We start from the raw sequence: 19,342 nt of genomic DNA, 5'->3' as shown, positions 1-19,342 counted from the left end.
ATTCACAATACAGTAGAATCTCGATAACTTAAACCTCGGTAACATAAAAACCTCTGTTACTTCAAAAAATACTATGTTCCCTTCCCATCAGAGCCCAAAACCTCTATAACTTTAAAGACCTAACCTCTATAACTTAAATAAATAATCACTGTATAGCCCTCAGTAACTACATAGAAACATGTACATACCTCTATATTAACTAGGGTACATAGAAACATGTACATACCTCTATATTAACCTTTACCTAACATAGACACTTGATAACTTAAAACCTCTATAACTTAAAATATTTTGTGTTTCCCTTGGACTTTAACTTATCGAGATTCTACTGTATATAAAACAATAGTCCATTGAAAAGTTACATTTGGGGTTGCATTTGTCAGAGGACGCAATTTTATTTTATAGAAATAAACTGGGGTTAGTGTAAAACATTCAAGTTTGTGGGTTTGCAACCCTTTTCCCAAGGCCACCATTTTGAAAAAAGGAATAAAGATGGTTAAAAAGTTTATAATGAAAATTATTCCTTAAAAACCCCTCTATAAAAATAGTCTGATACAATTTTTTTTCTAAAATGATCAGAAAAAAAGGAAAACAAACAATTGACTGAGTTAATTGTTGAAATGCCTTGTATAGACAGAGTTAATTACACAATCGTTTGTTTTTTTACATCATGTAAATAAAGAAAGGTAGCCACTCTTGGATAGTCACAGTCGTGTATATGTAACACATACATAACTGATATTCCCATATAATACATTACATACTGTGTAATACCCTAATGTCCTAACAAAATTTGCGGCAAAAATATTTTAAACAAAAGTTGTTAATTTTTTTATAAGGGATATTTTTTACTTTTAAACTTTTGTTCTATCTATAACCGTTTACAAGCTTTATGCTACGGACCCAAGACCCAATTGACTTGCTCATTTACGAACTCGGCCTCACTTTTTACATCTTAAACACTCTATAAAATTTTCAGCTTAATATATCACGTTTCGTTTTTGAGTTATCGTGCTTACGAATCGACGGACAACCAGAAATGGACTAATTATTTGATATTTTATAAAATATTATTGGTAGCATCAATGTTTTTAAGCGTTACAAACTTGGGAAAAACTTGATATGTATTATACCTTGATATATATTACATTTATTATACATGGTATAAAAGGTAATAACGACCAATAGAAAATTTTTGTTCAAATTTTCATCGATCTCCGCTTATAACTTTGTTATTTTTAGTTCTTCAACTCATTGTTAGTTGACCAAATCAAGTTTCGTTTTGTTATTCTGTAAAAAAACGATTCGACTTGTAGTGAATGCGACTTAACAATATAAATTGGCCTTGTCCTGTGAAATCCTTTAAAATAATAGTTTATCCATAAATAATATACATTTGAAAACATCACTAACCAAGGCATTTATTTTAACTTACTCTTGGCAGTATCTATCTAAAATGATGATTTTGTAAGTTGGGTATGACTATGAACACACCATTACACATATCATGTTTGAACTAATAAACTCACTATAGACTTGAAGACACTGACTAGAAAATTTCCTAATCACCGTGCTCATCCATTCTTAATTGGTCGAGCACAACGGGTTTTTTTTGTTTTCAACAAATTTTTAAGTTTTTAATTTAAATAATTTTTTTTTAATTTCCACCGATTATTTATGCCTACTTTTGAAGTCATTTATTTATTTAAATAATCGCGCAGCCCCCCCTTAAATTTTCAAATTGATTTAGACTTAGTTCAACTTCATATAAAAAGAATCAAGCTTTTTATTTAAAATTGCCTTGGTACTTGTAAATCCTTAAATTTTTTTTTATCTAAGGGCTTATATATACAAAATGTATGTTATACAGATTAATCGAAAGCTAAGCTTTATTCCCTATGTCTGGTTGAATCTAAGAGGTAATATGCGGGATTCCATATCATTTCCTCTCCCAGGTCCACTGGCTGAAGCTGAGCCAAAAAGGTACAGGGTAGTTTTGGATTTGAAACAATCCTGACAAAATATTGCTATTGATATATTAAAATAATATACAAAATTACTTAATCTTTACCGTATCTATTCGATTAACGACAAAAAATCGTTCCAGACTAAATCTCTGGATGACGGTTATGAACTTCCGTTGAAATTTAGAATATAGCCTGGAACTTTGTACTTTCATCCCGCTCATTTTTGAATTGGGTACTCTATGATAAAATGCTGGCAAGTAATAGATAGATTAAAATAATTCACTCTGTATTTTCATTTGAACATATAAACGGGAGGCAAAACAAATTAAATTTTGAACGTGACTTTTAGTAAGTTACAACGAAGTATTTCGATATAATAACGATTCTTTGACAAAAATGATAACATATATCATGATAAATGATAACATACATCATTTAACATTTTTTAAAATACAATTTTTCATATTACTGTGTAAAATTTTTTTTGATTAGTATGTAGTTTTCCTAAAAATAAATAATTCTCTTTCAACGTATATCATATACTTCACTTTTTGTGTTTCGTATGATATATTTAAGCATATGATTCATTGCACTTCCAGATTCTATTGTGTATAACGTGCAAGCTAGATAGCGACAAATATATTCGGTATCTACCATTTTGGCTCTTAGGCAAGGTTAGTTAGAGATGAACTCGTTTTCGTTACTGGTAAAACAAATGAATATTTTTATTAAATTTTGGTTCCCAATAAAAAAACTAATATTTTTTGTTTAATTGGTTAAAGGTTCTCTTTTTAAGAAATCATCCTACAGCCCTTGAAATAAAAAAATTTGAACAATAGTTTTAAAAAGAGCATGCTTGTGTATTTTCTTGGCATCAAAACAAACAATTTTTATCCTCCTGACATAACCTTTAAAATTAATTTCCTTAAAACTCGAGCCTGACGAAAAAAAAGTGAAATCGCCATATTTAAAACAGCTGCAGCGCGAAAAGAATGCATTTTTGAGAATCTTGGAAATAATTAAACAATAATTGGAAAAATAACTTGAAAAATATATATTAAAAATTTTATTTTATTCAAATCTTCTGTTTTTCGTTTATGCTTATAACGTGAGAATATCAACATTGATTACAATGTCTCGAACTATAATTAACAATATCGTAGAATATGACCACGATAGTAATTTTTTATTTTCTAATAAGCTTGAAATATTATACACACATTCTAAAACCTTCAAAAAACAAATTAATTCTTTGAAATTTTTAATATTTCATTGGTACTAAAACAACAGAAATTTACAAAATTTATAAAACCCCGGGTGAATTTTTTTCGGGTACGGAACCTTAAACTCACACTTGAAACATATCTAAGAACACTCTCCATTAAAATCCCTTTTTCATAAAAGCTTTTATCAAACTGGACCGATTTTGAAGAACATCGCAAAATTTTTAGTTTTTTCGACTAAGGAACCCTAAATTCGCACTTTAAACATAGACAAAAACACTCTCGATTAAATAACCTTTCAAGCGAAACGAAAAAATCAAACCTGGCTAGAAATAAAATTTTTCGGTCTACATTTTGAATTTTCACATTTTTTTATTTCATTATTTTTTATTTTCCTGCTAATTTTTAAAGCGAAAAACGGCATTTTCTGGCTGCCATATTGCATTTTCACATTTTTTTGAGCTTGGATTTGGATTCAGCGACTCCGAAAATCCCCTACATAGATTTATTTTCTATTTTTAATGTTTTACATTAAATAAACAATATTTAAATACACAATGAATGAAAATGAACGAGAGCCACTGATTTTGATGTATCTCGATTTGCTTTGATTTATTTTTAATTACCTAAATGTATTGCTTTTAATTAAAAATCTTTGAACACTGTGTTTGTGTGGGTATTGCTTGATGTTTAGGTTTTTGATGCATGTGTAGGTATATTTTTATAGTTTTTAAAATGTAGAAATATTATTAGAGTGAGTGAAAAATTATGTCATTTATTTTTTCATAACAGCGCGGTGATTTAATAAATTTTAATAAAATTGTAAAACAACCAATTAATTTTATAATTTTAATAATAAAATACAGAAATTGAAAAATTGCCCAATCATATCATATATGATATTTACTGATGCATGTAAATATTGATCATGTACCTAGTCGCATCAATGAATGTTTTTATTCTGGAGTCCTCAATAATAGCTCCGATTTTGATGATTGTTTTTTTCAAAATGATTCCTTTTGTAAATTATTTAAAACAGATACGCTTCAGTGGAGGGAACGAAGTTTCAAATATTTATTCATCATTTAACAAAAAGGATGGACTAACCCGCGGACTAAATTATATATAAAATTGATTTTGATTGTATGTGTGGGATTAAGATTAATAATTAATTATTTTAATATGGTTAATTATTTGTAACTAATTATATTCCTACACACACAATCATAATCGATTTTATTGTATATGACGTTTATACTTTTAACCCGACCATCTTAGTCAAAATAAGTGATCAACCTCGGAATCTAACGCAATAAGCTGAATTTTTGTACAAAACTTTATTTTGATAGTACAAATGTTGTCTCAAAAGTCACATATGGACACGCGTGCGTGCGCGTCGTTAGATATTCAAGGTCAAAGGTATCGAAAATCAGTTTTTGGTGACTATCTCGTTTCTTTTGCCTTCTATCGTATATACATTTATTATATAAAAGTTGTTGAGGATAAAATTTTCTACAAATTTTGCCTGAAACATTTTTTTTTAACAGAATATGAGGCGCTGAGCTATACGTACCTTAGTGCAGGGTCAAAATTTATAAATATATGGTATTAAAAAATTATTTAAATAATATTTAATCGATAATTAAGTGAAAAAACTGTATAATAAACAAGGTCAATCGTGCATCCCAGTCTATTAAGCGGTTTTTTCCTTAATTATTCATTAATTACTACTTAAATAATCATTTAATACCTTACTTACTTTAATACCTTATTTATAAATAGTGACCCAGCACTGAAGTACGTTAAGCTTAGCGCACCATCTTCTGCGCCCTCTATTTCAAAAACTGCTCAACGTACAAAAAAACGTTTCACACAAAATTTGTAGAAAATTTTAACTTCTACAACTTTTATAATAAATGTTAATACGATTGAAGGCAGAAGAAACGAGATATTATCAAAAAAATGATTTTCTAGACCTTTTTTTTCTAGACCAAAAATTCAGCTTGTTAGATTCCGAGGTGAAACCCTAAGATGATTGGAGTATTTATAGTAATATAGTATTGATATAAAAAATAAAACCATAATCTCTCTATACAGGGTTGCTTTTTTAACCTAAAAAATAAGTCAGTTACAAAAACTAAAGGGAAGGGTAACTGCTGATGCTAGCAGTTACCCTCCCACTTCGCTGGATGATTTAAATTTTAATTTTTTATGCGAAGTTTAAATTTGAGCTTGTCAAAATTTCATAAATGTATATTCATTGTTTGCCCTATTCTATTGAGTGAAATTCAGATAAGCCCTAAAAATGTTATTTAACAGGTTAAGGGACAACTTCAATAGAGATGTACAGATAAAAACCTAAGAACAAGTAAATGAAAATGAATGAATTTATTTCCGCAAGTCTAAGGTACAAACAAACAACGTTGCTTAGATAATATTTTTTGACAAAGAAGCACTCGAATCTTTCGAATTCGCATTCATTCGATAAAAATACAATCACAATATCGTTATAGGCTCTACAGTTGACCCACAGTTGTTGAATCCGACAAAAGTTTTTTAAGTTACAAATACACGATTCATTACTCTGACTCGAGCTTAGATTTGTCTGCGATCTTGTCTTATGATATCTTTCACAATTCGGTTGGCCGACAAATCAGCCGTGGCCGATCTTCCGAAGAAATAAATACAAAATCAGCTTATAATAATTAAGTTAAGCTTTAAAAAATTATTAAATTATGTACTAATAATATTTTTTTATTTGTTACAGTCATGGCGAAGATCTTATTGTTACACCTTTTGCACAAATTTTGGCGAGTTTACGAAGCATTCGTACAAATTTCCTTAATCTTACCAATGTGCCCACAAATAAGTAAGTAAATTATTTTTTATTAATTTTTATGAATAATATATGTTCATTTTAATACTTCGTCCCATCATGGTGTGGCCATAATTAAAGAAAACTTTTCTCTTTTTTTCTAAATTAAAACTTTTTTTTAGAAAATTCTTTTTTTTATACAGCTATTTTCAAATGCCCATAACTCAATTATTTTTTTGAACAATTTTATTGCTAAATTAAATTTTGAAGCTTTACTTATTTTTTTATGAATTTAAAAGTGGAGTGCAAAAATTATATGGTAAGAAATCTAATATTAGCAATAGGGAATATTCATGAAATTTAATTAATATCTTTTTATACCATGTATATATGAAATATACATAGTATATTAAGTTTAGTCCAAAGTTTGTAACGCCTAAAAATATTCATGCTACGAAAAAAATTTTGGTATAGGTGTTCATAGAATCACCTAATTAGTCCATTTCCGGTTGTCCGTCCGTCCGTCCGTCTGTGGACACGATAACTCAAAAACGAAAACAGATATCAAGATGAAATTTTTATAGCGTACTCAGGACCTAAAAACTGAGGTCAAGTTCGTAAATGAGCAATATGGGTCAATTGGGTCTTGGGTCCGTAGGACCCATCTTGTAAACCGTTAGAGATAGAACAAAAGTTTAAATGTAAAAAATGTTCTTTATAACAAAAATAAACAACTTTTGTTTGAAAATTTTTTTTGTAAACTTCACTGTTTACCCACGAGGGCGCTTATTAGGTGCAAATTTTATAGTATGCATTAATATGGGAATATCAGTGTGTGTGTAGCTATTTAAAAGTGGATATCTTTTTTTATTAACGTGACGTCAAAAAACAAACGATTGCTTCATCAACACTGTCTATACATGGTATTTCAACAATTAACGCAGTCAATCGTTTGTTTTCACTTGTTTTAAATAAGATTAAAACTTAAACAAGATTAATTATTCATATCGGCGCTTAAGTTTTTCGTTACTCAATCCAAAATTACTAAAACAGGCATGTAAATAAATAAACAAAGTTATCATAATCATTGTTCGAAGCGTTAGAACTAGACAAAAAAAATTATGTCCAAAACCTAGTTAAAGTTATCCCACTTCACCCTAGTTTTAATTTTAGATGCATAAATATTATTACAGTAACTTTATACATTACAGTCTGCATCAAATCTGGTAGTTCTGATTTTTAGCAGACTTGTTTATGATGTTGGACCAATGAATAATCTAAATTTGTGACCTCGAACGCCGAACGTAACTTTGTCAAAAATCAAAAAAACCCGTGATAATTTCTATAATGTATAACAATATACGCATATATTAGACATAACCTGATGCATTAATAATATGCATTGTATTTAAGCAGGGTAATCAAGGACGGTTAAAAGCGTTTAAGAGAATATTAACCATGATTTACAGTCGGTCACCACTTATAATCAGTTATGGCAGGTTGAATGCCATTTCACCCAAGTCGAGAACGGAATCATAAAAAAACATTTATCATAATAATCATACAATATTCATTTATTTGTTCATATTTTTTTTAATTAAAATTAGATCACGGCGGTCCTCGGGTGCAGCTGCTGTTCCCGGCCAACCCGTTAAGAATCTCAATCCTAATGATGAAGCATACATGAAATTGGCATTAGAAACCATGGAAGAATTAGATTGGTGTTTGGATCAACTGGAAACAATTCAAACACATCGTTCTGTTTCTGACATGGCCTCTTTGAAGGTAGAAATTATTCGATTTTAATAGTTTCCTATTTTATTTCAATATATAACATATTTTATTTTCATTTAGTTCAAGCGAATGTTGAATAAAGAATTATCACACTTCTCGGAATCAAGCAAATCTGGAAATCAAATATCCGAATATATTTGTTCGACATTTTTAGGTAAATAATTTTAAATTTATTTTAATTATGTGGTTTAATTCTATAAATATTTTATTAATTATTTGAAAAGTTCACTTTTTACCTATACGACATCCATACGGCGTTTAAACCGTATACGCAAACCCATTTGTGCAAACAATTTGATAGTGACAATGTGAAGACCAATGACAACTAAATCAATGCTTTTCATTGATTTAGTACAGAACATTATGTCATAACTAGCAAATTTAGAAAAAAATAAATAAATCCCTTTTATTAAAGAAAATAGGAAACTTGTATTACGTGTATGTTATACATGTATAATATTGTGTTTTTCATGGGTTGAGGTTTGTCAAGTAATCGATAAACTCGTAGATGTATAACTTATACGTAATACAAGTTGCCTATATATTAATTTTATAAGTCAACTTTAAGATGGACCGTTTCATTTTATTAACAATTTCTTGTTTATTTACAAATATAAATATTTGTGCCACTAATTCAAGGTTTACGAATGATATTTGATACCAATGAAACACATTGCACATTAATTAGCCGATTTTTGTAACAGCTTTTACTGTACTACTTGTGTAGGTTTTATACATTAGAAAATAGTAATAAACTTTATAAAGTCTGTTCTGTCGAATATTTTTATCGTAATGTCACATTACTGATTTTAAACAAACGAAAACGAACCAAACCTCTTAATTGCCAATAAAATGGTTGATGATGATGAAGTTTTCTTGACGATTAAAAGGTTTGGCTCGTTTTCACCGTTCGTTGTTTGAAAATTATTTAAAAAAATTCTTTTTCACATCTAGATAAACAACAAGAGTTGGATATACCATCATTACGAATAGATGATGCCTCTGATGCAAGAGTGACTACTAAGAAAAAAGAACGTACCCCTCGTCATGGAACAATGTCACAAATTCATGGTGTTAATCGACGTCCATTGTGCCATACAAATTCTTTCACAGGAGAGAAATTACCTCTTTATGGCGTTGAAACACCGTTTGAAGAAGATTTAGGAAAAGTAAGCTATAGCATTTGAAATTATTTTGCACTATTTTTTTTACATCAATAAAATATGCTTTTTGACTGGGATCGAATAACGGCACAAATTCCGGACCTGTGCTTTGTCAAATAAACTGCAAGAATACTATATGGAAATGCGCCCATTTTTTAACCTGAAAATTAAAATGAGTATGATAATTAAAGTCGAAGACAAAAGTATACGGAATTTTAATTTGACGAACGTTTTAGCTACGGTTTAAAAAAATTGCCTTAACAATATTAAAAAAATAAGAGCAGTGATCCCATGGAATGATTAAATTATTAAAAGAGTATACTATTTTTATATCCATACATTTGAATAGTATTGTTGTAAATTGCTATGGTTTCTTAGTCTCCATCTATTTAATAACCGCCTTTTGAAGTCCAGTTTTAGCCTGTGAACATACTTATATGTTTATACCCAATAATAAAAAGTTAAAATTATTTGACGGCACTGTGTCTGTGGCGAAAGTTGTATCTCGGATAATTCTTTCTCTACAATATTCAATCCATTAAAAAATCGCAGAAAAATAGAAACTCTCTATAAAACAGTGAATCAGAACCATAGAAGAAATAAGTAAGAATAAATTAAAAAATTTTGCTAAAAGGATCTTACTGGTTACTACTTCTATCGAAGTCCTTTATCGCTTCCGATCGGAGTTTTCTCCCTTATACATATATGTCTTTCAGGTGCAATCTTATGATCGTAACGATGGATATGATAATCTATAAAAATAATTGAATATGTTAATAATTTGATTGATTGATTTACCATTTATTTATTTTTTAGGTGTTAACGAACATTGATAAATGGGGTGTCGATATATTTAGAATAGGCGATCTTTCAAACCATAAACCATTAACATGTGTAGCCTATACAGCATTTCAAAGTCGTGATTTATTGAAATCATTAATGATACCACCAAAAACATTTTTAACATTTATGATGACACTGGAAGATCATTATGTTAAAGATAATCCGTTCCACAATAGTACCCACGCAGCGGATGTTACACAAAGTACTCATGTCTTATTAAATACCCCAGCATTGGAATCTGTTTTTACACCATTGGAAATAACTGCAGCCTTATTCGCTGCAACAGTACACGACGTTGATCATCCTGGTCTCACCAATCAATTTCTCATCAATTCAAGTAAGTATAAAAAGAAGGCCGCCTAAAAATACATGTGATTTGACTTTATAATGCTAAGAAAGACTCTATCTAGCGATAGAAAAAATAACTATATATGTTGGCTATTTAAAGAGGCAGAGGCTAAATATTTCGGTTCTGTCTCATTAGAAACTGATTTCAGAATGTCTAAAAATCAGCTAACATGAAGAATCATACCTAAAAATCACAAAAATTATGCTCCCGCTGGAGTCCTATGCCCCTTTATGATTAGGTCAAGTTGGCTGAATGTTCCTTGGAGTCCTATAAACACGTTACAAAAAGTTTCATTAAAATCGCTGCTGTTTTCCAACTTTTTCTATCCATCTTGGCTTATTAGTTGTACTACAAGTTGATTATTCCACAAAGTTTATCCTACTATTATTAAGTTATTTGTTATTATGTTTAGTCTAAAATGATAGCGAAATGATTCCCATGAAATTAAAAATTTGAAATCGAAATGAATGGGTTTCAATCGGAATGGACGAACGTAAAATTATTTTTTACAATTCAGCCCAAAACAAAGGTGGCTCAAAATTTTGAATGGGTTATAAATGAATAGTAAATTAAAAAATTCACTTTTCTTCTTCATTTTTTACAGGCTCAGAACTAGCTTTGATGTATAATGACGAAAGTGTGTTGGAAAATCACCACTTAGCAGTAGCATTTAAACTGCTGCAGAATGAAGGCTGTGACATCTTTTGTAACATGGGAAAGAAACAAAGGCAAACACTTAGGAAAATGGTTATAGATATGGTAATTATTTTCCAGATTAATATTAAATTGAAAACATGATTTTGAATACATCAATAAACGTATTTTCGATAAGTATATTCGTAATTCAATTGAACTGTGGTCAATCAGTTTAAGCTGTTACTAATATTCGCACACATATTGCATCACAGGTCCACTGCCCGTCAGCATAATTGATAAATACACGTCTAGCAATTACTGTGTGCGATAAACTGCAATTACGGGTTTAATTATACTTATAGTTTATGAGCCAGTAGGCGGCAACCTGCATGTATTTTACCAATCCTGAAATTTTACTAATCCTGAGTTTTTATATTATAATAATTATCTAAATCTAAATTACGAAGTAGCTTAAATTTTCATACCTGCCGCCCATGGTTAAATCTTAGGGCAACCTCGGCGGGCTTAGGTAGATCCCACCTCATGGGTGATAGGTATAAGAAAAAGTTTAACTCGGCAATATTTCAGGATTGAGATAAAATACATGCAGGACGCCGCATACTGGCTCTTTAACTATAAGAAAATCCCTCTACAAAAACTCTCACAAAAAGAACATTCTCTTTTACGGGGTTCGGAAAAATTTCGATCTCGATCTTTACATTAATAATAGCAGAAAATTATTTTTTAATTCGAAGATATTTCAACTGCGATAGATACATTCCAACTATTGTGGAAAAGATGTTGACTAGAAATGGTTTTCACATATTTTATTACCTAATTAAAAATATTATCATCGTTTAGTTAAAATCGATTGCTATAATTTATTCACAATTAATTCCAATATTCCACGAATTTTGGGAAGAATATAATTTAAACGAATGAATGGATTAAATTTTTACAAAATCATTTCATTATTTTAAAGTTATTATCTCATATTCTAGGTCTTATCAACGGATATGTCAAAACATATGAGTTTATTAGCTGATTTAAAAACTATGGTTGAAACCAAGAAAGTGGCTGGTTCGGGTGTTTTATTATTAGATAATTATACGGATCGAATACAGGTTTTAGAAAATTTAGTTCATTGTGCTGACTTAAGTAATCCAACCAAACCATTGGCATTGTACAGAAGATGGGTTGACTTATTAATGGAAGAATTCTTTTTGCAAGGTGATAAAGAGAGAGAGCAAAATATGGATATTAGCCCAATGTGTGATAGACTTTCAGCCACAATCGAAAAATCGCAGGTATGGTTTTAATTAATTTGCATGTTAATATGAAATCTGACCAGCCCATATTTATGCATGGTAACAAGCCTTTTTTTTATATTTATCTACGCCCGTGAGAAAAGAAGTGCTTTTTTCACTCAGTATGCCTGGGAAAAATAGTTCATAGTGTGATAAGATAATGAATTCATTCTCACACTAGGGCGGTAATGAATTCAGTTACTATAGCCATATAGCCAGAACATGTGATTTGAAACAAGCAATCATAGTTTCACAAAAATTAAATTGTCTTTAGAATCCACCTGGCTTTCAATCGAAATGGACTTCAATTTCTAAGATGATCTCTTCGCTTACATATTAAAATTAGCATAAATGAGATAATATTAAAGGAATGGAAAAACAAGCTCTTTTCGACAAGTAACATTAATATTTCTTTTTTTTAGACAAAAAATTATTAATTTTTCTAAATTAAAATTTCCCTTCAAGATTTCAATAGATTCTACGAAGTTCCTACGTCATCATTTATGTTTGTCTTTGCTGCAAACATACCTGCTGACGTAAAACTATTTTTCTCCTATATTATAAGCAACAAAAGTTTTAACCAAAAAGTAGTATATACAAGTAGTTTGTCCGACCTTTAATAACAAGATAATAGATACGAGTTTAATATATGATGTATACTTTTCTAGGTTGGTTTTATTGATTATATTGTTCATCCACTGTGGGAAACATGGGCTGACTTGGTTCATCCAGATGCGCAAGATATCTTAGATACGTTAGAAGAAAATCGAGATTGGTATCAATCAATGATTCCACCTAGTCCTCCATCAGAATCTAATACCGGCAGTGCAGGCACTCCTGTTCAACAAGAACAAGGAGAGGAAGATGAACGACGCCCGGATAAGATACGTTTTCAAGTAAGTTTCTTTATAATCATGGATAAATTTTATCATAACAGTATTTCAAGCGAAGACTGCCTCGTCAATTTTTAAAACATAGAATCTGTGGGGACATATTTTAATGATGAAGCTTTAATTATAAGTTTCCATTAGAATCGTTCGAATAGGCATCTCAGTGTTCACGTGATTATTACCGATATAAGCCAGTGAGCGTATCAATTTTGGGTTTTTGCCACAGAACTACAATCTGATTCTATTTTTTAAATCGCTATCGGGCAATTGAATATTTTTTGTCTAATTTTACTCATAGTGGCTAAATTGTAATTTTGTTGAAGGGTCACTAATTAAGATTAAACCGTACTGCTTGAAAAATTCATAGGATTTATTGTTTTTGTTTTTTGAATTTATAGGTAACTTTAGAAGAAGGTGAAACGGAAGAGGGTGACACAGAAGGAAGTGATGATGGGGCAGCAGGGATGTGACGGAGACTAATAGGCCTTTGTAGAAAATTACATGCCAAAGTACAACTTTGGTGGCGTATACGTCAATGATTAGAAAATATACGCGCACGCGCATCACTACTATTATTGTACTATTGCGATTGCTCATCAGTGTCGTCACAGTCATATTTCGAGATATCTTTTCTACTCTTTGGAGCATATAAAAGATTAATAATCCTACTATTCTGTATTATAAATTTGTGATCTAATTTAAATATTGATTTAAAAAAAAAAAAAATTTGGAATAGACTGAATTATAAACAAATTTAAACTTATAAAATCAATCGGCAGGCATATCTCTAACGAGGATTAAATTCAAAATCGAAAAATTTCTAAAAATAAGTTTTGGTCGTCTGTATTCGAGATGCTTTAAATGTGTGTTGATTGTACAAAAAAAGTATTGAGCAAAATTTAAAAAAAAAAAAAAAAAATTAATACGCATTTGTGCATGCTCCATTGCCTTAAGTCTAAATACTAAAAAAGAAAATATACGCTTATAGTTTATATATTAAAAAATTATAAAATCATTGATTTTTTAAAATGATAACAATTAAGATAAATTTTAAATGATTGCGCGTGCTTTTTTATATTTTGTTTCAATTCTTTTTTAATAATCACGTGCGCGCAATATTTTTAACTAATAAATATATAAATCACAAAATACAGAATGGGGTCATCACATTCTTTTGTATGTTTACATCTGTTTACTTTTGACAACTTTTGCAATGAATGCTTAATAAGTAAAAACAAAATTTAAAAAAATATATATAATTTTTTTATTAATATTAATTATCTTGCTTCTATTTTCTGTTATTTTTTAAATAAATAATGTGTTTAATATTTACATCATTAGTTAATATTGATTTATGAAATTAATTGGAATGGTCAGTTAGAACTTAAATATTTAAATTTTGTGCCTCGAATGAGACACTTACTGATTAAATGATCTGGTTGGATAATGCCATTTATAAAATCTGTCATGTGTCATTGAAAACACAGTGTATCTACGGAGATAGCCGAAGTATAACAAAGCCATCCGAATTGCGGTTTATTTCAACCGAATTTACTGAAGTTATGAGAAAAACTCCCACATCCGTAAGTTTAAGAGAAAAAAATTGTTATTCACTATCCTATTGAAGGTAAAAAAATTTGCAATTGGTCCATTTGAAATTTAGAAAACAAAAAAAGTTTTAAAATAAGCGAGAGAAAATCCCTGTACTCAACTGTTCTGAAGCGCTAATTATTTCATAGATGTAATTTACACTCAGAAAAATATGTGCTCGATTTTCTAACGAATAGATAATTTCATGAATTTTTAAACCTTTTGTTTCCGAAACTTTAATTTGAATTGACACCCTGATTCACTCATTCGAAAAATCTAGTTTTACTCACTTCTTAACTTGTTCACCCTAAACGGCTTTTAGAAATATAATTACATATTAGACAAATCGTTTGAAAAAGAATTCTCAGATCAAATTCAACTCACGTCTTCCAACAAAATTTAAGGATAATAGAATGTTAGATGACATTAATGCGATTAATGCCATCTATATAAATAAAATCGTAACCTTAATATTAGTAATTATATCTGGAGAAATAGGGCTTATAAAAATAATTATTTCAATGCAAAAAATAATAATCAGCATTCAAGGTAGAATAACATTTTGGATAGATGTTAAGATTATCCGCAGCCCTATATCAAAGTACACATGTAAGTAATTAAAATATTATTTGTTAACGCAAGTTAAATTTCCATGAAATTTTAATCCGCAAAGAACTTTGTTATTAACATAAACACATCTATTATTGCGACACTGATTCACAGCAGGCTAACAACTACATTTTTGAATCCCTGGTCACCAAAAAGGTGACCAGATCAACAACCTGGCCAACAACTGACTTGCCAAAGCTTTTCTCAAAAAAATTTGCTTTCTGAAATTTCGTCGCTATAGGTCCTATTACTGCAACTCTCGCCATGAAAACAAGTTTTTAATAGTATCATACTTCCAAATTTTTATCACTACATATTTCTATTGTACTTTTTTTGCGCAACCGCAATCAAATTATGAGAAACAGCAACATTATTGTTCCTTCCTGATGCCAAATTGACATTGTGTTGGTTTTAGCGCCAAGTGGCAGAATGTGGAACTAAATTTAAATGACTAGGCTAGTTACACGTAATTGACCCAAGCCAGGCCGCTAGATGAACGGTGGAAATTGGTAAAAAGGCTAGGCGGTTAATTGAACGGCTAATTATTCTAGTTCGCTGCGACATATACATACAATGTCTCAGTATTAAGTATCACTACTGATGTATTGTTCTATAAAGATCTAATTTTTAATTAAAAATTTTCTGTTGATGTAATATTAAATATTTTATTTATTGAAGAAAAATAAAATTTCTGTTGCAATAATACGCCATAGTAATATAAATTAAAAACAAAAAAAAGTAAAAAAAAACCAATTGACAAATTGAATCTAGTCTTTTTTTAAAGTTACACAATTTAAATGTATAAAAATAAATGGTTTGATAGAAAAATTTAAATAAAATATGTATCTAATATTAGTCTAATTTCAATTTTAGGTATATCAAAACAAAAAAAAAATTATAAAAAAAAAAAACAATTGGTGTGATTAATTTATGACAAAGAAAAAAATATCATAAATATACCTATACTTATAACTTATATAAATATTGTAGAAAAACAAGAAAAAGTATTTTTAGTAGATTTAAAATACCATCAACCAAAAATATTCATGTTTTTTCTTTTGTAAAAGTTTTATGTTATTATTTTTAAGGTGCGGGCACCTACCTAATCCCCTAATTTTTAATTTTGTCAACTAAGTCATATTTTGTGTAAATGTTTGTTGAATGTTATATAATGCTATATTATCATAATGTATATAAATTATATATTAAAAAAAGAAAAAAAAAAGAAATAAAAAAATTAACAAAAAAAAATACTGTAAAAATATTTTGAAAATTTTTATTTTGCTTTGTATTTTTATACGTGTTACGGGTGTTTTAAGTTTTATTTTTTAAAAGAAGATTTCATTAACAATTTGCTATTCAAATTATTTTCAAAATATAAAAATTTGTCTGAATTAAATTTATTCTTCACTTTGCTTTACTAAAGGTAAAAAAATTAGCTAAAAAATAATTTGTATTTCTAATATTATTTAAACATTTCTAACATAAAAAAACAGGATGAGATAGTAAGTATGAGACTTTAATGCTAAGACAAGTTCTATCTAACTATAGAAAAAAGAACTATATATGTTAGCTCGCATAATGTTGTTTTCAAGCCATGTTGTATATTGCATACCATACATATCTATATAAGTTATATACGATACTAGTAGGATAACAGCATTATTAACGTACGCCTGCGAAAATTTCTCAACGAGTGCGTAGCACGAGTTGGATAATCGCAGAAGTACGTTAATAACGTGTTATTACACATATATCGTAAACAACTGTATCTACACCTCTAAAATGTGAAAATTGATAACAGGGAGTAGCAACTCGCCAACTGGCGATAATAATTCGTACTAATTATAATCAGAAGGTGGCCCGAACTCAGTAGTTACAATTTTCGGCTACCAGTTGGCTGTATTTATACTTACCATTTTTTAAAACCAATAAAAATATTCAAATTCAAATCAGATAAATCCCGCCAAGAAAATTTGTACTATTAAACAGGAAGTGTACCGCTTTTTCAGTAGTTCCAATTTAGACCACCTGATTATTTACCATTTATCAACAGTCGATAATTATAATTTAAAATTTGTCATGGCTTATTGAGAAAAATAGGAAAATAAACCAGTTACTATAGTAACGGAATTCATTACTACCCTAGTACACTAGGGCGATAATAAACTATTTTTCCCACTCATACTGAGTGAGAAAAATACTTCTTTCTCACGGGCGTAGATATAATAGGTTTTAATATTAATATGGGTCACTATGACGTTTAAATATCGTTGTGGTGTGCCAAATCTTTAAAAACTGTAAATTCCAATTTTAATTTTCATAAATTTCCAAAGTATAGTGAAAAATTAAAATTAGAAGAAGTAAAATGCTTAGTAGAAGGCATGTTTAAAAACATAAAATTTCAAAGTTTGCGTACTAGATTGTGTTGTCTTCATTTAAGAAAAAAGATATTTAGATATAAATTATTTGTACTTACACATGATATCTCATGTAAGCCAAATATGATACATATTTTATCTTTTTCATTCAAAAATAAGCTGATTCTAACAAATATTATTAATTTAATTCAGACATTTAAAAAAGTTATTTTGCTTATTGATTCAATAAATTAGTTTTTCTAGTTTTTCTATATATCGTCTACTTAAATTTTTTTGCTGTAATACTTGCCCATTAACTCAAAAAATAATTTATTTTAGTTATTATTTTTTAAAAATTTAAAATAGCAACGAAAATGAATTAAATTTTTTAGTAAAAAGTATTAATTTTTAGTACATTAATTTTAATATTTATTTATATTTTAAGTATTTTCTTTTAAAATTTTTGAACTTCTTTTAAAGAATAATTTTATTTCTTTTAAATATATCAATCATTAAATTAAAATTTTCAAATAACATCATTTAACAATATTATTTTAGAACATATTTTATGTTTAGCGCAGGCGCTCTACATAAGTTTATTATTATCTATATGAAGAAAATAATAATTTTTTAAATAATAATTTTAATTATTAAAAAAAAAAAAGGTATTAAGTTTTATGAAGAGTATAACTGGTAAATGCAGGGTCATATGAATATCAGTTGTATTTTTATTAAATTATATAAATAAAGAGGAAATTATAAAGTTTTCCATCATATAATTGAAGAAAAATCTCATTATTAGTTTTGCTCCATTTTCTTTCTAGAAGATGTTTTATGAAATTTTTGTTTGTTGATATGTGCAGGTTACATATATATATATTCTACAAGAATGAATCTCTACACATTTTTTTTCGTATAACATCTTCTAATGTAATTAGGAAAATTGTTTAACGGTTATATAAATTAAAATACTATCAAATACTATAAAAATGGGGTTTTTGGTTATATACAAATTCTATAACGTCCTTGATATGAATTGAGGAATTATCAAGAATGCCTATTTTGCAATTCTCTAATGCAAGCTTAAATACGTAAATAAAAAATTTAGTCTGTCAAAAATCTCTTAAAATTTTCTTGGTATTTCGAGAAAATTTTTGGTGCTTTTGTTATTTTTTGTGGTAGTTGTTTGATAACACTTATATATATGCGTACACGGGCAAATTCTAAAACTTTCTACTATTCATCATTTTATGATTTGCTTAAGGATTGACAAGATTTTACTAAACATTGAAAAAGCTCAAGTATTTGATACATTTTTAATTTATGAATAAAATATATATACATATACATTTTTTAAAATTTTTTTTCAAGTAAAAATAAGAAAATAATAATTATGTTATGAAAAAAAAAATTGAGTGTTACAATAATTTTTGTTTTTTCTTTTTTATTCAATTTTGAGAATGGATTGTTTTTTTATTAATAAATAAACTTTTTTGTTTGTAGTTATCTAATATATTATATGTATCCAAAAAAAAAAAGTCGGAATACTATTGTATTATTTGTAGAAAAATTTGATGTCTCCAATTCGCTAAGAGGATTGTAATAAAAATTAAGTCTTTGAATGAAAATAAAATTTTAAACAAAATCTCATTTGTAAGTTTATTACTTTTGACAATTCTTCAAACAGCAATGCATCCAAAGAACATTTATATTTATTGTTTTTTAATTTTTATGGACTGTCACAAACTGTTTGAAGTTGTCAAAATTATCAAGTTCAACATAACCTAAAAAATGTA

At 28.5% G+C, this 19,342-nt stretch overlaps 1 protein-coding gene across 9 annotated transcripts in view; it reads left to right on the top strand.

Annotated features, from left to right (window-relative positions):
* The window catches only part of LOC123290869 (cAMP-specific 3',5'-cyclic phosphodiesterase), an 815,770-nt gene extending 801,813 nt beyond the window's left edge, over positions 1 to 13,957 (top strand). For all 9 annotated transcript variants that reach the window (XM_044871273.1, XM_044871257.1, XM_044871265.1 and 6 more), the window contains 9 exons: positions 5,958 to 6,059; positions 7,613 to 7,790; positions 7,860 to 7,953; positions 8,754 to 8,968; positions 9,779 to 10,142; positions 10,759 to 10,913; positions 11,792 to 12,097; positions 12,766 to 12,993; positions 13,386 to 13,957. In XM_044871273.1, coding sequence (XP_044727208.1) covers positions 5,958 to 6,059; positions 7,613 to 7,790; positions 7,860 to 7,953; positions 8,754 to 8,968; positions 9,779 to 10,142; positions 10,759 to 10,913; positions 11,792 to 12,097; positions 12,766 to 12,993; positions 13,386 to 13,457 — 1,714 coding nt within the window. In that variant the 3' untranslated portion in view covers positions 13,458 to 13,957. The remainder of the gene's footprint in view (positions 1 to 5,957; positions 6,060 to 7,612; positions 7,791 to 7,859; positions 7,954 to 8,753; positions 8,969 to 9,778; positions 10,143 to 10,758; positions 10,914 to 11,791; positions 12,098 to 12,765; positions 12,994 to 13,385) is intronic.
* The last annotated feature ends 5,385 nt before the right edge of the window (positions 13,958 to 19,342 follow it).

This window comes from Chrysoperla carnea, chromosome 1, assembly GCF_905475395.1.
Source record: "Chrysoperla carnea chromosome 1, inChrCarn1.1, whole genome shotgun sequence".
Classification (NCBI taxonomy): domain Eukaryota; kingdom Metazoa; phylum Arthropoda; class Insecta; order Neuroptera; family Chrysopidae; genus Chrysoperla; species Chrysoperla carnea.
This window is presented reverse-complemented; position numbering and strand designations above follow the sequence as displayed.